Source organism: Berghia stephanieae, chromosome 1, assembly GCF_034508935.2.
Source record: "Berghia stephanieae isolate SIO BIC M18660-M18661 chromosome 1, UCSD_Bste_1.3, whole genome shotgun sequence".
NCBI lineage: Eukaryota > Metazoa > Mollusca > Gastropoda > Nudibranchia > Aeolidiidae > Berghia > Berghia stephanieae.
In genome coordinates this window covers 105,571,221-105,590,653 of record NC_088360.1, presented here as the reverse complement: position 1 = coordinate 105,590,653, position 19,433 = coordinate 105,571,221, and the positions used below count along the sequence as shown (strand labels likewise).

The 19,433-nt window shown below is 35.5% G+C and overlaps 2 protein-coding genes across 2 annotated transcripts in view; one reads left to right on the top strand and one right to left on the bottom strand.

Annotated features, from left to right (window-relative positions):
* LOC144962664 (putative acyl-CoA synthetase YngI) overlaps positions 1-19,433 on the bottom strand; it is a 119,224-nt gene that overhangs the window by 39,285 nt on the left and 60,506 nt on the right. The gene's annotated exons all lie outside the window — the stretch shown is intronic.
* LOC144962666 (uncharacterized) overlaps positions 1-19,433 on the top strand; it is a 43,040-nt gene that overhangs the window by 16,356 nt on the left and 7,251 nt on the right. Inside the window, 8 exon segments of the mRNA XM_078895788.1 lie at positions 7,496-7,689; positions 8,225-8,268; positions 8,271-8,393; positions 13,957-14,128; positions 14,518-14,770; positions 15,283-15,401; positions 18,271-18,403; positions 18,809-18,925. Coding sequence (XP_078751914.1) covers positions 7,496-7,689; positions 8,225-8,268; positions 8,271-8,393; positions 13,957-14,128; positions 14,518-14,770; positions 15,283-15,401; positions 18,271-18,403; positions 18,809-18,925 — 1,155 coding nt within the window.

Genomic DNA, 19,433 nt, shown 5'->3' with positions numbered 1-19,433 from the left:
GCGGTATGGTCTTTGCTTCGTACCCAAAAGCTACCGAGTTCAACTACCCGCCTCGTTGTGTGGCCTTGAGCTAGTCACCTTGCCTTAGCTCACTTTGCAGCGCTCCTCTGCGGCTGATGCCTGGGTTATTCCAGTCTTCCCTTGGAATAGACCCTAAAGCAAGGAACAGAAAAAGCTCTTAATTTACATTAAATTTAATAATAGTCCTAAGATACTGCTGTTTTGGCTCATTATGGTATTGGGCACTAGGGTGTCCCGATCTAGCTATTTTAAAAGTTGGCTACGATGTATTGGATTATAAACACTCACTTTAATTTAAGATTTTCATGAGTTTGTGGACTGCAAATCTCAAATTAAAATGAATGTATATTATAACTCATTGAATGTGAATCAGTGTTATTTTTACACCTCGTCTCATACAAAACCATTCATACAACAAGGATAATCTGTTTCATTTTTGTGTTATTTTTGTCTTTAAGTTTGTTTATGGAAAAAAAAAATATTTTAGAGGAGTGGTGTTGCGTTGGAGGTAAGTTAAATATGTCCAAAAAAAGGGGAGACAAAATAATTGAATTGAATTGAAAATGTCAACTAAGAATAATCCTACTGCCGTCTGCATCTATTCTGACTTGACCTCATGAGCATAGATCACAGGGCAGGGTTTAACAGGCCGTTTGTATTTATTCTGACTTGACCTCTCTTGAGCATGGATCACAGGGCAGCTGGCCGTCTGCATCTATTCTGACTTGACCTCATGAGCATAGATCACAGGGCAGGGTTTAACAGGCCGTTTGTATTTATTCTGACTTGACCTCTCTTGAGCATGGATCACAGGGCAGCTGGCCGTCTGCATCTATTCTGACTTGACCTCATGAGCATAGATCACAGGGCAGGGTTTAACAGGCCGTTTGTATTTATTCTGACTTGACCTCTCTTGAGCATGGATCACAGGGCAGCTGGCCGTCTGCATCTATTCTGACTTGACCTCATGAGCATAGATCACAGGGCAGGGTTTAACAGGCCGTTTGTATTTATTCTGACTTGACCTCTCTTGAGCATAGATCACAGGGCAGCTGGCCGTCTGCATCTATTCTGACTTGACCTCTTGGGCATGGATCACAGGGCAGGGTTTCATTTGCCGTCTCTCCTTCTAGTTATTTAACTTTGTCATCACTTTCAGCACTGATCATAAACTGTGATTGATGACACATTGATGGATTTTTAACGCATACGTACGTCACAAACTAAATGATAGACAAAATAAGAAAAAGGTGGAGGTTTAATAATGCAATCTTTTGTTATAATCTGTTTCATTTTTGTGTTATTTTTGTCTTTAAGTTTGTTTATGGAAAAAAAAATATTTTGGAGGAGAGGTTTTATGTTGGAGATAATGTGTGGCTTAGACGACAGAATGAGGATAAGGTTAATTTAAACGGCAATGTAAGCTGGTGTAGGTGGGTGGGTGGGCGAGGATTGGGGGGAATGAATGAGATACTTGATACATACTATGATAATAATACTGTCATTCATCTTGGATGGGTACAGGGTGGGTAGGTGGGCAAATATGTGTGTGTGTATGTGTGTGTGTGAGTATGTGTGTGTGTGTGTGTGTGTGTGCGTATGTGTGTGTCGGTATGTGTGAAGGATGGGGGTTGAAAGTGAGGACAATGACTACAGTGTTGAATTGGAGGGATGGGGCGGGATGGGAGAAAGGAAGGGTGTTAGATAGTAGGTGAGAATTGCATTAGGTATCATTTGTAATATAGCAGCAGCAGCAGCATCAACTTTTTCTATACATTGTTTAATTTCTTCTTCAATCTTTATTACTTTATAATTGCCATGGATTTTACATTTGTTGATTTCGCCAAAGACTTTCCAAATGGAGTTGCTAATGTTTTGGTTGAAGAGGGGTTCGACAGTTTGGCAGCCCTTCTTTGTGCCACGGACAGCGATATTGGTGAATTAGATATTAAAAAAGGACACAAAGCCATTCTAAAGATGGCAGTCAAAAACCTGCAATGTCTTCACGGCAAGGGACCTATGTGTGCGTCATCGAATGATGATGGAGGCCTATCTAGCCTCCTTGGTGCTGTAAGAATCAAACCTTCTGAAGAGTCGAGTGTCTCAGGTAGGAGTACCTACTTTAAAATTGTTGATTTTATTTCTCCCTCGCTGGTTACCGACGAGGAAGTTAACATCACAGAGAGTATTAGCCTTCGCATAAACGCAAAAGTGAAACTAGACAAGGTTTCGCCAGCCATGTGGATAGCAGCAAATGCAAGGATTTTGGCTAAGTTGATAGGATTATCGCCGAATTTTGATGTACATCAATACATCAAATACACAGAGATGGTGGGTGAACTTGCCATGAGATACACATGGCAGTCAGTTCTCATCTTCGACGACGAATATCGTCAGCGACAGTCAGTGGACAACTTCATATGGGGGACAGACGCCCCTCACCTGGCGACAGTAGTGCTTCGTCATCGCACTCCTCAAACGACAAAAAAACACTGGGAATCGTCTCGTGGACCCAATACCATTCAGTTCAGCAACAAGGAGGTCTGTCGACAATTCAACAGAGGTGCCTGTACATATGGCACAACATGCCGATTTAACCACGTGTGTAGCTTGTGTGGCAGTCGAGAGCATGGAGGCAGAGATCACCATGTGGGTGTCAATTCAGCATAGGATACACAGCAGCAGACAAATAGTAGTGAGGAAAGCCCATTAGCGTTAAGCCCCTTTCCTCCTATAAATCCCCACCAATGTGAATTTTTAGGTAATAAAGCATCCATTAGTAGTAAATTAAATTCCTGGAGGAAAATGTTAGAGTGTGATAAAGATAAAGATTTCATTTTAGACGGAGTAGAGCATGGATTTCGAATTATTGAAAAAGATAGTCAACTAAAAAATGTGATAGAAAATAACCATTATTCTTCCTTTCGTTTTAAAACATTAGTGGAGAAAGAATTAAAGAATCAAATAGCTCAAGGTCATTATGTTGTAGCATCTAAACAGCCAACAGTTACTAGTGCTCTTGCTGCAATCCCGAAAGAGGATGGAAATATTCGACTAATTCATGACGGCAGTAGACCAGTAGGAGAAGCTATGAATGATTATTCTCTACCAGAAAGCACCAAATTTCAAACCGTTCGTGATGCATGCAAATTAGCCAAACCATTTTTCTACTGTGCAAAAATCGACCTCCAAGCAGCTTATAGATCAGTGCCTATCCATCCAGAAAATTACGTAGCCACTGGTATTCGTTGGACGTTTGAGGGTGACAGTCACCCCACCTTCCTATTTGATTCTAGGTTACCATTTGGTAGCAATAAAGGTCCAGGACATTTTCACCGCTTATCGCAAGCTATTAAACGAATCATGAATCGTAAAGGATGCAATGGGGTTGTAGCTTATTTAGATGATTTCTTTATCACTACCCCAACGTATGAGGAATGTAAATATTGGATGCTTACACTTATGCAGCTACTTCGTGAACTTGGATTTTATATTAGTTATAATAAAGTTGTGGGACCGACCCAAAACATTCAGTTTCTTGGATTAACAATCAATACTTCTAACAGCACTGTCGAATTAGGCGAGGAAAAAATAATTTGTTTAAAGCAGCAGCTCAATGTATTCAAAAATAAAAAACGTGCCAGCAAACAGCAGCTACAGAGTCTCGTAGGCTCATTGAACTACGCATGCCAGGCAATTCGTGGAGGGAGATTTTTTCTACGTCGTGTCCTGGACATAATTAAGCCTCTAAAGCAGCAGCAGCATAAAATAATTTTGTCATATTCATTTCATCTTGAATTACAATGGTGGATTTCATGTTTAAGTGTGTTTAATGGGATAGTATATTATAATGAATCAGCGCCTGAGCACGTCCATGTGGATGCAAGCAATATCGCCGCCGGTGCCTTTTGGTCTGGCTCTTGGCGCTATTTAGTATTTGATTGCGACCATACAGATAGCATGGTTACAAAATGTGTCTTAAACAGAGGCTGGTGTAGAAATAGTTATATTAATTCTTTACTTAGAAAATATGCCTTCAAATGTGCACGACTCAATATAACGGTTAGAGCGATACATGTATCTGGGAGTCTGAACCAAATACCTGATACAATATCTAGATTGCATGAACATGGTAAATGTTTGTTGTTATGTAAATTACTAAGTAACTGGCACATGGTTTAACCCCTCCTTTTGTTATCACAAATCATATGTCATGGAATGCCTTCTTTTTTCTTTTGTCTAGGTGCCTGTGCCTTAACCAATGAATTAACAAGTGAAGTTGACATGTACCGCGGACAGGCCTTTACAGCCAACACAAAGAAGACCTATCAAACACATTTACGGTCTTATATTTCTTTTTGTGAAAAAATGAGAATAGCGCCTGCACCTATTTCGCAAATAAATATTGCCAAATATGCAGCTTATTTGGCGCGGAAATTAAAACCTAGTTCTGTTAAGCAATATATGAATATTATCCGTATTATCCATTTAGAATGTAATCTTCCCAATCCATGTGATGACTCATGGTATATTAAAACAACAATTAAGGGCATTGAGAAAGTTAAAGGAACTGATGTTCAGAGCAAGCCTCCGGTGACGCCTGAAATATTGTTAAAGTTAAAAAAAACAACTTAAATTCTCTCATATAGATGACTATGTATTCTGGGCATCATGCCTTACTATGTTTTTTGGCTTGTTAAGAAAATCCAACTTGTTTGGGACGGATGCAGGAGGTTTTGATAACAAAAAACAATTGACAAGGAATTGTGTATCTATGTCAGGGGGCTGTTCACAAATAACAATTAAAGTTGGTTGGTCAAAAAATAACCAAACGAAAGGTCGTATACAAGAAATTGCATTACATAGGTTAGCAAACCACCCACTATGTCCTGTTTCAGCGATGTACGATATGTTATGCATGACTGCACCTGCAATGCCAGACTCCCAGGCGTTCCCTGTGACTGGGTCTTTGTTTAACAAAAAATTGCGCTCTCTTTCCGCAGCATGTGGTTGTAACACTATATCCAGCCACAGTTTTCGTCGTGGTGGGGCTACTTGGGCCCTGTCTTCTGGCATACCAGGTGAAATAGTTAAGGCGATGGGAGACTGGCAGAGCACGTGTTATTTATTATACCTCGACCAAATTCCCCAATATGTCATTAACCATTACCGAAATAAGATGGGAGAATGTCTACCCCCCACATCACTGTAACTCAACACAAACCAATATTAATGTGAACACAAGGTCGTTTGGGCAGGACGGTCTTTCAGACCTTTCCTTTGGGATTATGTGATATGAGTGTATGTATCGTTTTTCATTATTTTGTGAAATATCGTAATAAAATGATACCACTCCTTAAGGTTTCTGCCCAAATTTACAACTATTGTTCACGTCTTTTAATATCATTATATTTATATTGGTTGAAAGATGCGAGAATGGGAGTTTAAGTGTGGCTTAGACGACAGCGGGTGGTTGGATGGGAGCATCACCCTTGAATCATATACCTATGATGTTCGCATGGGTGTACGATCCGATAGTGATGTCGTTTTTTCTTCTCTTTACTAGCCTATCCTGCTTCTTTGGTTTGTGATTGTATTTTTGACAGGGGATATTTTTTTTTCTGTAAATCTTCTGCCTGTTTGTTCTTGGTTATTTATAATTTAGCTTATGATATCTTTAGGTTATGATTTTGATTGACATTTGTACTATTTTTGTTAGATTGCTTGTTTTTTTGTTTCAGCGGTCTCTCATATAACCTCAATTGTGTTGGAAGAGACCTAAAGCAACAAACAAACAAACAAAAAAAAGCTTAGACGACAGAATGAGGATAAGGTTAATTTAAACGGCAATGTAAGCTGGTGTAGGTGGGTGGGTGGGCGAGGATTGGGGGGAATGAATGAGATACTTGATACATACTATGATAATAATACTGTCATTCATCTTGGATGGGTACAGGGTGGGTAGGTGGGCAAATATGTGTGTGTGTATGTGTGTGTGTGAGTATGTGTGTGTGTGTGCGTATGTGTGTGTCGGTATGTGTGAAGGAGGGGGGTTGAAAGTGAGGGCAATGACTACATGGTTGAATTGGAGGGATGGGGCGGGATGGGAGAAAGGAAGGGTGTTAGATAGTAGGTGAGAATTGCATTAGGTATCATTTGTAATATAGCAGCAGCAGCAGCATCAACTTTTTCTATACATTGTTTAATTTCTTCTTCAATCTTTATTACTTTATAATTGCCCCACCGCCAACCCCTGTCTCCGACCTATATTGTCTGCTGCGCAAAAAATCTATTGATATTTATAATAATTTTCCGTTATTTTTATTAAATTTAAATGTTCATATATTACACCTGACGTAATTGCTTTAATTGTATTCATACCATAAGGAGATCTTGTTGTATATGTGATGGAAATCGTATTGTATAATGTTATGTTGTTTATACAAGTAGTATTATGTGTTGTTTATATAATCAACTCCTTGTTTTTTTTTTAATATGACTATGATTACTATGTTAAATGTCTCTATATGATGTTTGTGGGATTATGTGATATGAGTGTATGTATCGTTTTTAATTATTTTGTGAAATATCGTAATAAAATGATATCACTCCTTAAGGTTTCTGCCCAAACTTACAACTATTGTTCACGTTTTTTAATATCATTATATTTATATTGGTTGAAAGATGCGAGAATGGGAGTTTAATTAAATATGTCCAAAAAAATGTTCTTATTTGTCTTTGAATAAAATTCAGACTGGTTTGATATTTAAAAACCCTAATGTGAACGTTATTAGAAACACTCAGATTGCATAAAAATCTTTGACATCAATGTATTTTTCTCTACTCCTCAGGGCATTATAGAGAATATACTTTACAGTGACGGCAAAGACAAGCTGACTAACTAAATCATTGACATAAACACATTTTCTCTACTCCTCAGGGCATTATAGAGAATATACTTTACAGTGACGGCAAAGACAAGCTGACTAACTAAATCATTGACATAAACACATTTTCTCTACTCCTCAGGGCATTATAGAGAATATAGTTTACAGTGACGGCAAAGACAAGCTGACTAGCTAAATCATTGACATAAACACATTTTCTCTACTTCTCAGGGCATTAAAGAGAATATACTTTTCAGTGACGGCAAAGACAAGCTGACTAGCTAAATCATTGACATAAACGCATTTTCTCTACTTCTCAGGGCATTATAGAGAATATACTTTTCAGTGACGGCAAAGACAAGCTGACTAGCTAAATCATTGACATAAACGCATTTTCTCTACTCCTCAGGGCATTATAGAGAATATACTTTACAGTGACGGCAAAGACAAGCTGACTAGCTAAATCATTGACATAAACGCATTTTCTCTACTCCTCAGGGCATTATAGAGAATATAGTTTACAGTGACGGCAAAGACAAGCTGACTAGCTAAATCATTGACATAAACGCATTTTCTCTACTCCTCAGGGCATTATAGAGAATATACTTTACAGTGACGGCAAAGACAAGCTGACTGCCCTGCAGATGAAGGAGTTTTTAGAGAAACCGTTATCAAACAATCCATTGTGGCTGACCTTGGCATGCCAGGAAGTCAAGCTGGCCAAGGGAGTTAATCAGTGGATGGACAAAATAAAAAACTTACCCGACAGTCTTTACTGTGAGTTTCGTTGACATTTGATTCTAATGTCGTATTATAAAGTAGTACATAAAGTATTATATATGAAAGGATGAAAATAAAGTATCTTCTTCTTCTTCTTCTTCTTTCTTCTTTCTTTTATTATTATTATTATTATTATTATTATTTATTATTATTATTATTATGATGATGCTGATCATTATCATCATCATCATCAATATTATTATTATTATTATTATTATTATTATTATTATTATTATTATTATTATTATTATTATTATTATTATTATATTTTATTATTATTTTTATTACTATTGTTAATGTTTTTGACATTTAAATGGTATGGATGTTTACAATTTAATTTGAAAAATTCTAAAATTCTCATTTTATACATGATATAAATGTAGAGAGCAAAGGCATGTTAAGCTAATACAAGAAATAAGATATAATGTACAAAATGAATTGTCACAAATTGAAATTTTAAGAATACGTTAGCCTAAGATTTCGATATCACCTTGTTATTAATTAAGACACATAATCTTATTCTCGTGTCTTTCTAGATTATTCGATGAGCTTTTACACCGTTTGGAGACAGGGGATGAGGGAATCTTCTAGTGGGAACTCTTTGTCTATTGGAAGCTTCAGCATCCGGTCTGAATGAAATGGAGCTGAGGCAGCTTTTGGCTGATGGGGCTTCATTGAAACCACCCTCGCCATTCCAGGAAAAGGGTAAAAATGATTGGACTTTAACCCTCTCCTTACACAGCCGTTTATTACACTAGAAATCTTTCACTTTAGTTTACTACCGCCTCACCCCCAATGGGAACGACCCACCGTCGATGACGGGGAGACCACCGTGTGGTTACGTCATAACAGATGTCCAGAACGTGAAAACTGGCCTATATTTATCCCTGCAGGTAGAATGCACCGCTTGGATTTCATTGTCAGTCAGGCTATAGGACAGATTTCGTGAAATCGTACATTTTTACACTGCAATTGCTGACCATACACTTCTATATTTTTCTATTTTATATGGATATAACAGCCACATTTTCATCTTTAAGACGCAATTATTTTCATTGATATCAAGAAATGGTGAGTATACTTTATTCTTTCTTGAAAAATGTATATTTTTCTATTTAAAATTAACCTGAAAAATATTTTTAATTGTTTAAAAAATTCACAATTGATGTTATCTGAGTTTTGTTACCCTAACACATGGTAGTAAATACAAGAGTAATAATCTACTTTTAATATAGCATTTATTTCACCGATTTGTAATGACAGGTTTCTGCACAATGAATGTGTAAACACACCTTGTCTAATTCTTTGTTGGCTAACAAAATAGTCCCGTATTCAGACAAACTCCAGAGACATAAGCACACGAGTCCAATGGTGATGTTAACGTTGTTGTTGTTGTTGTTGTTGTTGTTGTTGTTGTTTTATGGTGATGATGATGTTGATGATGATAGCGCAGTAATAGTAGTAATCGTAGTAGCAGCATCAGCAGTAGTAGTAGTAGTAGTAGTAGTACACACACACACACACACACACACACACACACACGAGAGAGAGAGAGAGAGAGAGAGAGAGAGAGGAGAGAGAGAGAGAGAGAGAGAGAGAGAGAGAGAGCGAGAGGGAGCGTGTGTGTGTGTATAAAACTCATGTACGCACATTTTTAGCACGGAACGATTTTTATTGCATTGAACTTTGAACCTATAACTTTCACACCGATTTGCCATTCCGTCTTCACGATTCGCACATTCCCTCGATATTCTTCTACATCGCCCGTTGATACAGTCAACGGGCGTGAGAAAAAGAGGGTAGATAGATATATTATGACATCATCAAAAAGCGATGTAATCAAAGGTGGCGGATGATTGTGTAACCTCAAAAGCCCGGTGGACTGCGCTACAATGCCGAGCATTCGAGGGGATATGTGATTTGAGTGGGAGGGGCTTATTTGACTTTGCCGATGACCGACTGGTGGACGATTGAAATTATAATTGTCCTTTTTCAGCAGCCAGTTGGAAATTGGTAATTGTAAACATCTGATTGGCACTCCATGGATAGAAAGCAGTTTGGATGTCATGGGATGAAATTTCTGGAGAGGTGGAGTAAATTTGAAACGAATTGAAAGTAATTTGGGGCGTTGTCTAGGTGTCAAATAAGACTCTCGCAGACCGGTGATGAATAAATTTTTTGGCCGCAAATGCTACAGTAAACTTCTTTCTCTATCTTATTTTTGCTAAAAATATTTCAGAGTGGGTATATAGGCGGATTCCATTTTGAATAACGGGCATTTAGAACTATATTTTAAAGGAAAATTATTACGTTATTATCATTAGCAGGCATCTAGGCGATCACTATCGTATTATTACTAACAATCAATAATATTATTATAACTCTTATTATTACAATTCTTCTTCTTCTTATTATTATTATTATCATCATCATCATCATCATCATCATCATCATCATCATCATCATCATCATCATCAACATCACCATCATCATCATCATCAATATCAATAATAACTAATGATTTTTTTTCTTTACTCAGATGAATGGTCATACTGAAAACAAGCATTGTCTCAATGCAAATGGACTCTGCCGAATAAGCTGTGAAAGGGCTCAAATGAGATATGTGGTTAAAAAACATTTCATGCAAACTGCTCCAGAATTAGCAAGTGAAGTTCCACCGGTGAAAAAAAAAAAGAAAACAGAACGTTGGTTGATTAATTAGATGCTGTTCCTTAAAATAATCGTGAGGTTTTACGTATGTTAATAAAAAGTATAAAAATATGTTAAGATCTATACAAAGTTCAGAGGAATACTTATAACTTATTTTTACCTATGATTGTCAATTTATTTTAAAATAACAGTTCATTTTGATTATCTGATCATTAATCCTCCCCCCCCCCCCCCCTTCTGTCCTTTTCAATGCGTTTATCACGATTTTTTATTGTCAAAAAATGGATATTATTTATTTTTTACTACTACTATTATTATTATTATTATTATTATTATTATTATTATTATTATTATTATTATTATTATTATTATTATTATTATTATTAGTATTATTATTAACAATACTAATAATATTGTTATTATTACAGTGGTGATCAAGAGTAAGATAAATACACTGATATTTTATGATTATTACTAGTATTAGTATTACATCGATATCACGTGTTTCAACTGATTCACAATGATCATTTCTGTTATCCACGATGCTTTGGTTGTTCAATAAGCATACCATTTTCAACAAATTTCCATTTTAAATAGTATTAGCTATCTGGTTGGCGTCCTTTTTTTTTTTGTCGCAGCACTGGAGAGAGGGAGAGAGAGGGAGAGAGAGAGAGAGAGAGAGAGAGAGAGAGAGAGAGAGAGAGAGAGAGAGAGAGAGAGAGAGAGAGAGAGAGAGAGAGAGAGAGAGAGAAAGAGAGAGAGAGAGAGAGAGTAAGTGTGTGTGTGTGTGTGTTTGTGTACATAACATAAAACTAATTTATGCAACGTTTTACCACGAATTAATTTTCATTTTACCACCTCAGTTTGATCTCTTATCAGTTCTCTCTGACAATTGAACTTTGAACCTATAACTTTAACACAGCTACGTCATTCCATCTTCACGATTCGCACCTCACCGCGACATTCTTTTATGTTGACTCGTGGTACAGTCAACGGGGTTCAGAGAAGAAGATAGATATTGAGTGACATCATCAAAAGCGATGTGATCAAAGCTGGCGGATGGTTGTGTAACATCAAAGACCAGTGACTGGTCTACAAGGCCTATCATATTCGTGGGTATGTGTGATTTGAGTAGGAGGAGCTTTCTTGACTTTGCTGATAACCGAGTGGTGGACAATTGAAATTAGAATTGTCCTTATTCAGCAGCCAATTGGAAATGGGCATTTGTAAAAAGCTGATTGGACGCTCCATGGAAAGAAAGCGGTTTGAGGGACATGGAAGGAAAGTGCCGGAGAGCGTGGAGTGGGGAGGAGTAAATTATATTGAATGAATGATAGTAATTTGGGGCGTTGGGAAGTTAAATAAAACTCTCGGAGGCGATGAGTCAATTCTTTGGCCGCAAATGATTCAGTAAAATTCTTTATTCTTTCTTTCTTTCTATTTTTAATTCCTTTCTGTCAGGGGGACATATTATAGGCGAATTCCATTTTTTAAAAACGGGCATTTCGAAAGCTATTTTAAAGAGAAATTAATGCGTTTTTCCAAAATTAGCAGGCGTTTAGGTGATAGCCACTATATTATTTTCATGAAAATGATCATCATCATCATCATCATCATCATCATCATCATCATCATCATCATCATTACTATTATTATTATTGTTATCCTTATTATTATTGTAAATATTATCGTCATCATCATTATTATTATTATTATTATTATTATTATTATTATTATTATTATTATTATTATTATTATTATTATTATTATTATTATTATTATTATTATTATTATTATTATTATATAGTTTAGATATATACAAACGTCAAAGGAATGCATATAACATATCTTTTCCTAAGAATTGTCAATTGCCATTACTAAAACCAGTTCATTTTGATCATTTGATCAACAAACCCCTACAATTCGGTGATCACAAATTTTTTTATTGCTGTCAAAAAAGGATATTTCTGTACAGGTGAGCGGATATCTCAACAATGCTTCATTACAAAACGACTTTGATTATATATTTCTACTCTGTGAATATTGATGATTATTGCAGTATTTCTCATTTATTTGTATAAACTCAGATAACTATGTAATTTTTGATTATATCGTTTGAAGTAATTAAAATTTCTGACCCATTTTTATGGTTATTTCCTATAAAATCTAATCCCAAATGATCTACTAAAATTATATCAAATAAAAGTATGTAAACCACTTGTTATGACTCTAAAATATCTTATTGCTACATCTAATAGCATCTTTACTACGCTACTTTGAACTTGAGAAAAAAATCATCAAAATAGGAAAAATTGCTCCGTCTCCCTTTCGGCACAGGCCGTGACTCGCAATCTGTTATGAACTAGCGTCCGGCAAAATTTACCTGTCGAACTAAAGTGAAAGCAGTAAACGGCTGTGCTTACCAACTACAGGAAAATCGTCACATTCGTTATGATGCAACCGACAATTGTCTCATTCGGATTTCTCTTGTACATCACAACATTTAAAGAAATGCTTTCATTACAGCTATAAATACTAAACACTGTGTTGTAGACGTCATTTTGCTGAACAACATTCTGTATAGAATGCACTTGTTACTTTTTTGTTTGATTAGGAAAAGTCTATTTTTGTGTCGGGTGGGTATGGATTCTAAAAATAGCTGGTAAGGAGAGAGTTACTCTTCAAGTATTTAGATTAGAGGATTTGTTAGCACTTTTTCTTATTTATTTATTTCTGATTAATTTGGAGATTTCTATCTTACTCCTGTGCGGCTCCTTAATTTGTCAAGTTTTTTTTTTCAAAATAAAAACGGAGCACATTTTAATATAAAGGGGTCCCAATAGTTCAATTGGTAGAGCACTCGCTTCACACACTCAAAGGGGCTGAGAATGATCCGGATGAAGTAAAGATTTTTTATTGTAACATATTTTTATTTGTTTGACTGGGTGGGGTTCCTGACCTCCCATACTGGGCAGGGAGGTACTTACTGTGTCTTCTATCCCCTTATATCTGTTTTCCAATATGCCTTTCTGTCTTTGTCTTGGAATGAGATTACTTGGTTTTGTCCTGGCCCTGGCCGGAGTCCTGGCTGGGAGGGAAACAGTCAAATGCATAGTTATTGTTTTGGGAGATGATATTTTTTGCTTTGTAAATCATCTTTCTGTTATGTATTGTTATATTTGTTATTTAGAATGTATGATGTAAGTCTTTGAGTGTATTCCTCTGAATTGGATCTTGTGCAAGTGTCTGGGTGAGACTTTTAGGTGATCTCAAACTAAGTACACTGATAGTGTGCTCTTGGAATCTAAATCTGTTCCCTATTTGTACCATTCCCCTTTGTCTTAGTTTTTCTTCAAGTCCTTTTAATTTACATCAAGAATGTCTTTACTATCCAATTTTCTTCCTTTTTACTGGTGCTGATATGACCTAAATATGTTGCAAGCGCCGTTAAAACCCTTAAAAAAAAACATATTAATTTAATAATGTTAAACTGATAAAGGTAGTATTGAATATCCAAATTGTTTATTTTTACATAAAGAAGCATTTCATTGTATACAGTAACCGTCGCTAATTTTTTTCATGATTTTTCTTTTGACAGAGGAAATTGAGGAGAGTGAGAAAGAGAACAAAAAGGAAAAAGAGACCCTTGAGGAAGAACGCTGGCAAAATGTGTACAAAACTCTGCAACCGTTTTTACGTCCGTATGGCGACAGCAAAGCTGGAAGGCTTGACTTTTATCACAGGGCCCTGAGCAAAGCAGTCAGGAAAAGGTATTTATTCAACATCTAAAAACGCGCCCCCCCCCCCCCCCCCCCCCCCCCCATTTCATTTCAAAATAATTTTGTTTTCATCTTTTCATGACCTTTTATTTACAACCTCAATTCGACATCATAATTTTGTTTGTTTTTGTTTTATTCTTCATAGCAATAAAATCTGGCAATAAAATCAAATTAACATAAATGGAGTCGAAGCTCTATGGGTCTCGTCTCAGTATGAGCTTGGGAAGACCACAGCGTTTCTGCACCTTGTTGACCTTCAGCCATGAAGACATCATGAGGGAAAGAAGAAGAAGAAATTAGCATAAATGTTCATATTTTTATATTTTGCTCGATTAAAATTTTTTTTTTTTAATGGGTCATTTCTTATTTTTAAAATACAGATATTTTACAGTCCAAAACGTCGGGGACTCGGGAAAGAGTGAAAAATCAGACACCTATTTCTTCTGGCACCAAAAGCTAGCAGAATTCTTCCGGCGACATCCTGACATCACTCGACTTGTAGAAGAGTATCCCCACCATCTGGCATGCCTTGACGACAAATTCCACCTGGCCCAGTGTTTGTGCGATTGGAAGATCTTTGACCAGCTGTACCAGGAGGAGTACAGCTCTCAGCTCATGACTTACTGGAGAAAGGTAAGTTTTCAGATTTTAGGGTTTTTGTTTTTTTTGTTTTTCTTTTTTAAAGTCTAGAAAGTCTATAGTTCAGAGTTTAAAAAAAATTTTAATAAGAAGTCCAGATAGCTGAGTTGATAGAGCCCTCGCTTCACACACAGAGAGAGATGGAGATCGATCCTGGGCGCAGTCGAGATTTTTTTTTTCTTTCTTACTCGCCTGTCCACCCAGCAGTGGATGGGTAGCTGGGTCATGTTATCTCAGGTGGAAAGTACTTTGCGATAGACTAACATCCTATCCAAAAGAGCGAATGCTCTACAAACCGAGCAATCCGATTCCGACCTATTATATAATTTTGTGTATTATTTTTCTTTAATCATTTTCTTCCATTTAAAAAAAAAAGATTTCGAAAATGATATGTTTTCCCAATCAACACTGACCTGAAGTTAAATCAAAATGTGTTAAATGGAACTCTGACTGTACAACAAAATTATGACTTATTTTTTATTCAGTGATATTGTAAAATCCTGCAGGTGGGGCCGATATCAGAGATGGTATCCAGCTATGAATCAGCCCTGAAAAAATTTGAAGAGGACGACTCCTCCAATGAGGCGTCTGTTTCTCTGAGATACGAGAAGGTTTGCAGGGTCACGTAAGTATTATTGGTCTAGGATATGAAAAGTTTTCTAAACAATGCAAGCATTTGCATCTTAAGTATTATTATTATTATTATTATTATTATTATTATTATTATTATTATTATTATTATTATTATTATTATTATTATTATTATTATTATTATTATTATTCTTCATTCTTCTTCTTCTTCTTCTTCTTCTTCTTCTTCTTCTTCTTCTTCTTCTTCTTCTTCTTCTTCTTCTTCTTCTTCTTCTTCTTCTTCTTCTTCTTCTTCTTCTTCTTTTTCTTCTTCTTCTTCTTCTTCTTCTTTTTCTTCTTCTTCTTCTTCTTCTTCTTCTTCTTCTTCTTCTTCTTCTTCTTCTTCTTATCATTACTATACTATACTATTATTATTATTATTATCATTATTATTATTATTATTATTATTATTATTATTATTATTATTATTATTATTATTATTATTATTATTATTATTATTATTATTTTTATTATTATTATTATTACTATACTATTATTATTATTATTATTATTATTATTATTATTATTATTATTATTATTATTATTATTATTATTATTATTATTATTATATTATTATTGTTATTATCGTTATTATTATTATTATTATTATTATTATTATTATTATTATCATTAGTATCATTATTGTTAATATTTGATTTAGCGCCGGTATCCACAAGGAGTGCTCAGAGCCGCTTAAAATCGTTTGCTCTCCGTCAGGTTGCTTGTTGAATGTCTATTTATGTGACTGCGGTGCAGGAAATCAGTCAGAAGGACTATTATTTTGTTTGTGAGGTTTATACATTTTCTACATCTACATACTTTCCAGGGTATTTTACACCTTTTTTTTTCCTTTTTTAAAAAAAAACAACCTCAGGAGTGAGAGATATCCAACGTTTGTCGTCACTTTGCCAGTTTATTTTTAATCTTCTTCTTATATATACATACACACTAAACTTAGGCATATGGATATTGACTTTAAAGTTATTACCAAAAATATATAAATAAATATATAAAAAATAAAACTAAATAAATCAATCCAAAAAAAAAAAAAAAAATAAGATAAAAAGAGATAAATAATTTAAGTCAAATATTTGAATAAATAAATATGAATAAAAAGTTATCAATAAAACATAAAATGAATACATTATTGCATATAAACATTCATAAACAAGTAAATACAAAACAATATAACTAAATATATAAACGATTAAGTAAATAAATAAATAAATAAATTCTCATTCAAAAATTATTTTTTTAAAATGAATAAATAATGAATCCTTGAAATAATATGACTTAATAACCCTGGTACACTCATATATAGGCACTGCTTATAATTGCGGCTATGTGGTCTAGTGGTATGATGACACTCACTTTCGGATCAGAAGGTCCTGGGTTCTAGCCTCGCTCGGTGCATAGTTGAGTCCTTGGAAAAGGCTCTTTACTGACATTCTCTCACCGTACTCAGGTGTAAAATGAGTACATGGCCGTTAACAGCGTTGTTTCTTGTTGGAAAAAAAAATGTAATATCGCCTAACAAGCTTCATGTATTGTACAACATATTACATATTGCTGTTGGTCAGGGATCCCTTGTAAAGTGCTTTGAGCACGTTTAGTGGATATTGCACTATATAAAAGCTGATTTTAAAAAAGAAAAAATTATGGGTCATTGCACAAGCCGTTTTACACTTTATTTGAAGCAATTATCATGACTAGACGCTGAGATATGGCTATATTATATCAAAGCTGGTATAGCCCGAAAAGTTATGAGCAAAATTTTTTTTTAGAAAAGAACAAAATACCAAACAGTTGTGTTTTTAGATCATGAATTGATTCCAAGAATCAACAAAACCAAATTGTTACAGTAAAGAACATTTATAAAACAACATAACATAAGATACATGTGTACAGGATGACGGTTGGATATGGAATGACTCCCATCCAATAAGGTAGCCAGTAGAACAGGCGCTAGTTGTGAACAAAACTACATTAGATGGACGATACAAGTTGTAATCCTTGATTACAATAACTTTCATTCACAACACAAACAAAAAACGTTTTTGGGTCAATAATGAAGACGCGGTTTTTGTTCTTTTTGGAAGCTGTTCTTGTCATGTTTGTCCATTACTTGTTACAGTTCACAACTTGTAAGAGCTTAGTATAATTTTTTCATTAAAAGTACAATATTACTTCATTAACGCATGTTATTTCTGACAAGTGGTGATCTGGGACTACTGGGTGGGGTTCCTGGCCTCCCATAGTGGGCTGGGAGGCACTTACTGTGTCTTCTATCCCCCTATATCTGTTTTCCAATTTCCTTTCTGTCTTTGTCTTGGAATGAGATTACTTGGTTTTGCCCTGGCTCTGGCCATAGTTCTTGGCTGAGAGGCAAACAGTCAAATGCATAGTTATTGTTTTGGGAGATGATATTTTTTTCATTGTAAATCATTTCTCTGTTATGTATTATGTTTGTTATTTTGAATGTATAATGTTAGCATTTGAGTGTATTCCTCTTAAGTGGGATCTTGTGCTGGTGTATGGGTGAGACATTTAGGTGATCTCAAACTATGTACATTGATGGTGTGCTCTTGGAATCTACATCTGTTCCTTATTTGAGCCATTCCCCTTTGTCTTACTTTTTCATGAAGTCCTTTTTATTGCACATCTTGAATCTTTTCACTATCCAATTTTCTCCCTTTTTACTGGCACTGATATAACTTAAATGTGTTTCAAGCACCGTAAAACCCTCAAAAACAAAAACAATGATTTGGGACTTGTGACTGATTTTCCTGCGTCTGCACATTTAAATGTGATCACTTGAAAACCAACTTGAATACGCTTTTGTTTTTTAAAATAAATTTGGTTAGGATTCAAGCTGGAAAGCATCATGATGCACTGGAGTTGTTGAAAACTGCCATGAAGATTGAGGAGAAAGAGCTCGGAGCCAGGCCTCATCGAATGGTTGAACTGTATGCTCTCATGTCAGAAATCTATGATGAGGTAACCGCTGATGTGTCAAAAACCTACATACTAATGAATTCAATTGTTTGTTATGAGGAAAATTTTATTGTCTGTTTTGATGCCAAAGAAAATTTTTAAAGAATATTAAAACCTTTTTTTTTTTCATTCATTGCCTTCGTTCTCCTTCACTTTCTCTTTCTCTCTCTCTCTCTCTCTCTCTCTCTCTCTCTCTCTCTCTCTCTCTCTCTCTCTCTCTCTCTCTCTCTCTCTCTCTCTCTCTCTCTCTCTCTCTCTGTTTTTGTCTGTCTCTCTCTCTGTTTTTTTGCCTGCTTCTCTCTCTTTCTCTCTCTCTCTCTCTCTCTCTCTCTCTCTCTCTCTCTCTCTCTCTGTCTCTTTCTTTCCCATGTCTATTTTCAAACGGTCGTAATCTGTTTTTCCTTTCAGAAAATGAAGTTGAATGACTTTGTGTCAAGAAGTCAGCTACCTGATTTACGTAAGACGATCCACTATGCAAAGAAATCCATACATATCAGAAAGACTCTGCCAGGATCATATCACAAGGTACTGGTTTTACACGTCTGTCTTTATGCCAATTGATTATTCTTGTCCTGACCTGTTGTCTTAAGAAAAAATGCTCAAGTTCTTTTGTTGTTTTGGGAATTTTTTGTTGTTTTTTTTTTTGTTGTTGTTTTGTGACATTCAGGGATTCAGTATAAAGATATGATTAATCTCCATTAAAAAATGTTAACTCTTCAATCTTCAATCTTTAATCTTCAATGGCTTGTATTTGCAAAAGGACCCACGGGCCCATCACTACAAATGTTCAGTTATAGTACAGTTCAATCAATACAGGCAACGGTCTCAGATTATTTTGATGAGCTAGTGCATTCAAAGCTGTTTTGAAAGTTTCCAAGCATTCAACGTTCGTTGTGTCCGGTAGTAGCAGGGCATTTCAGTTATTTGTCGTTTGTGGGGAAAAAACTGTGTTTGTACGTGTCTGTTCTCGTAAATAATAATAATTACACAGAGCAGCTTAACCGGGTGTCACCACAGAGCAGCACCGCCATTA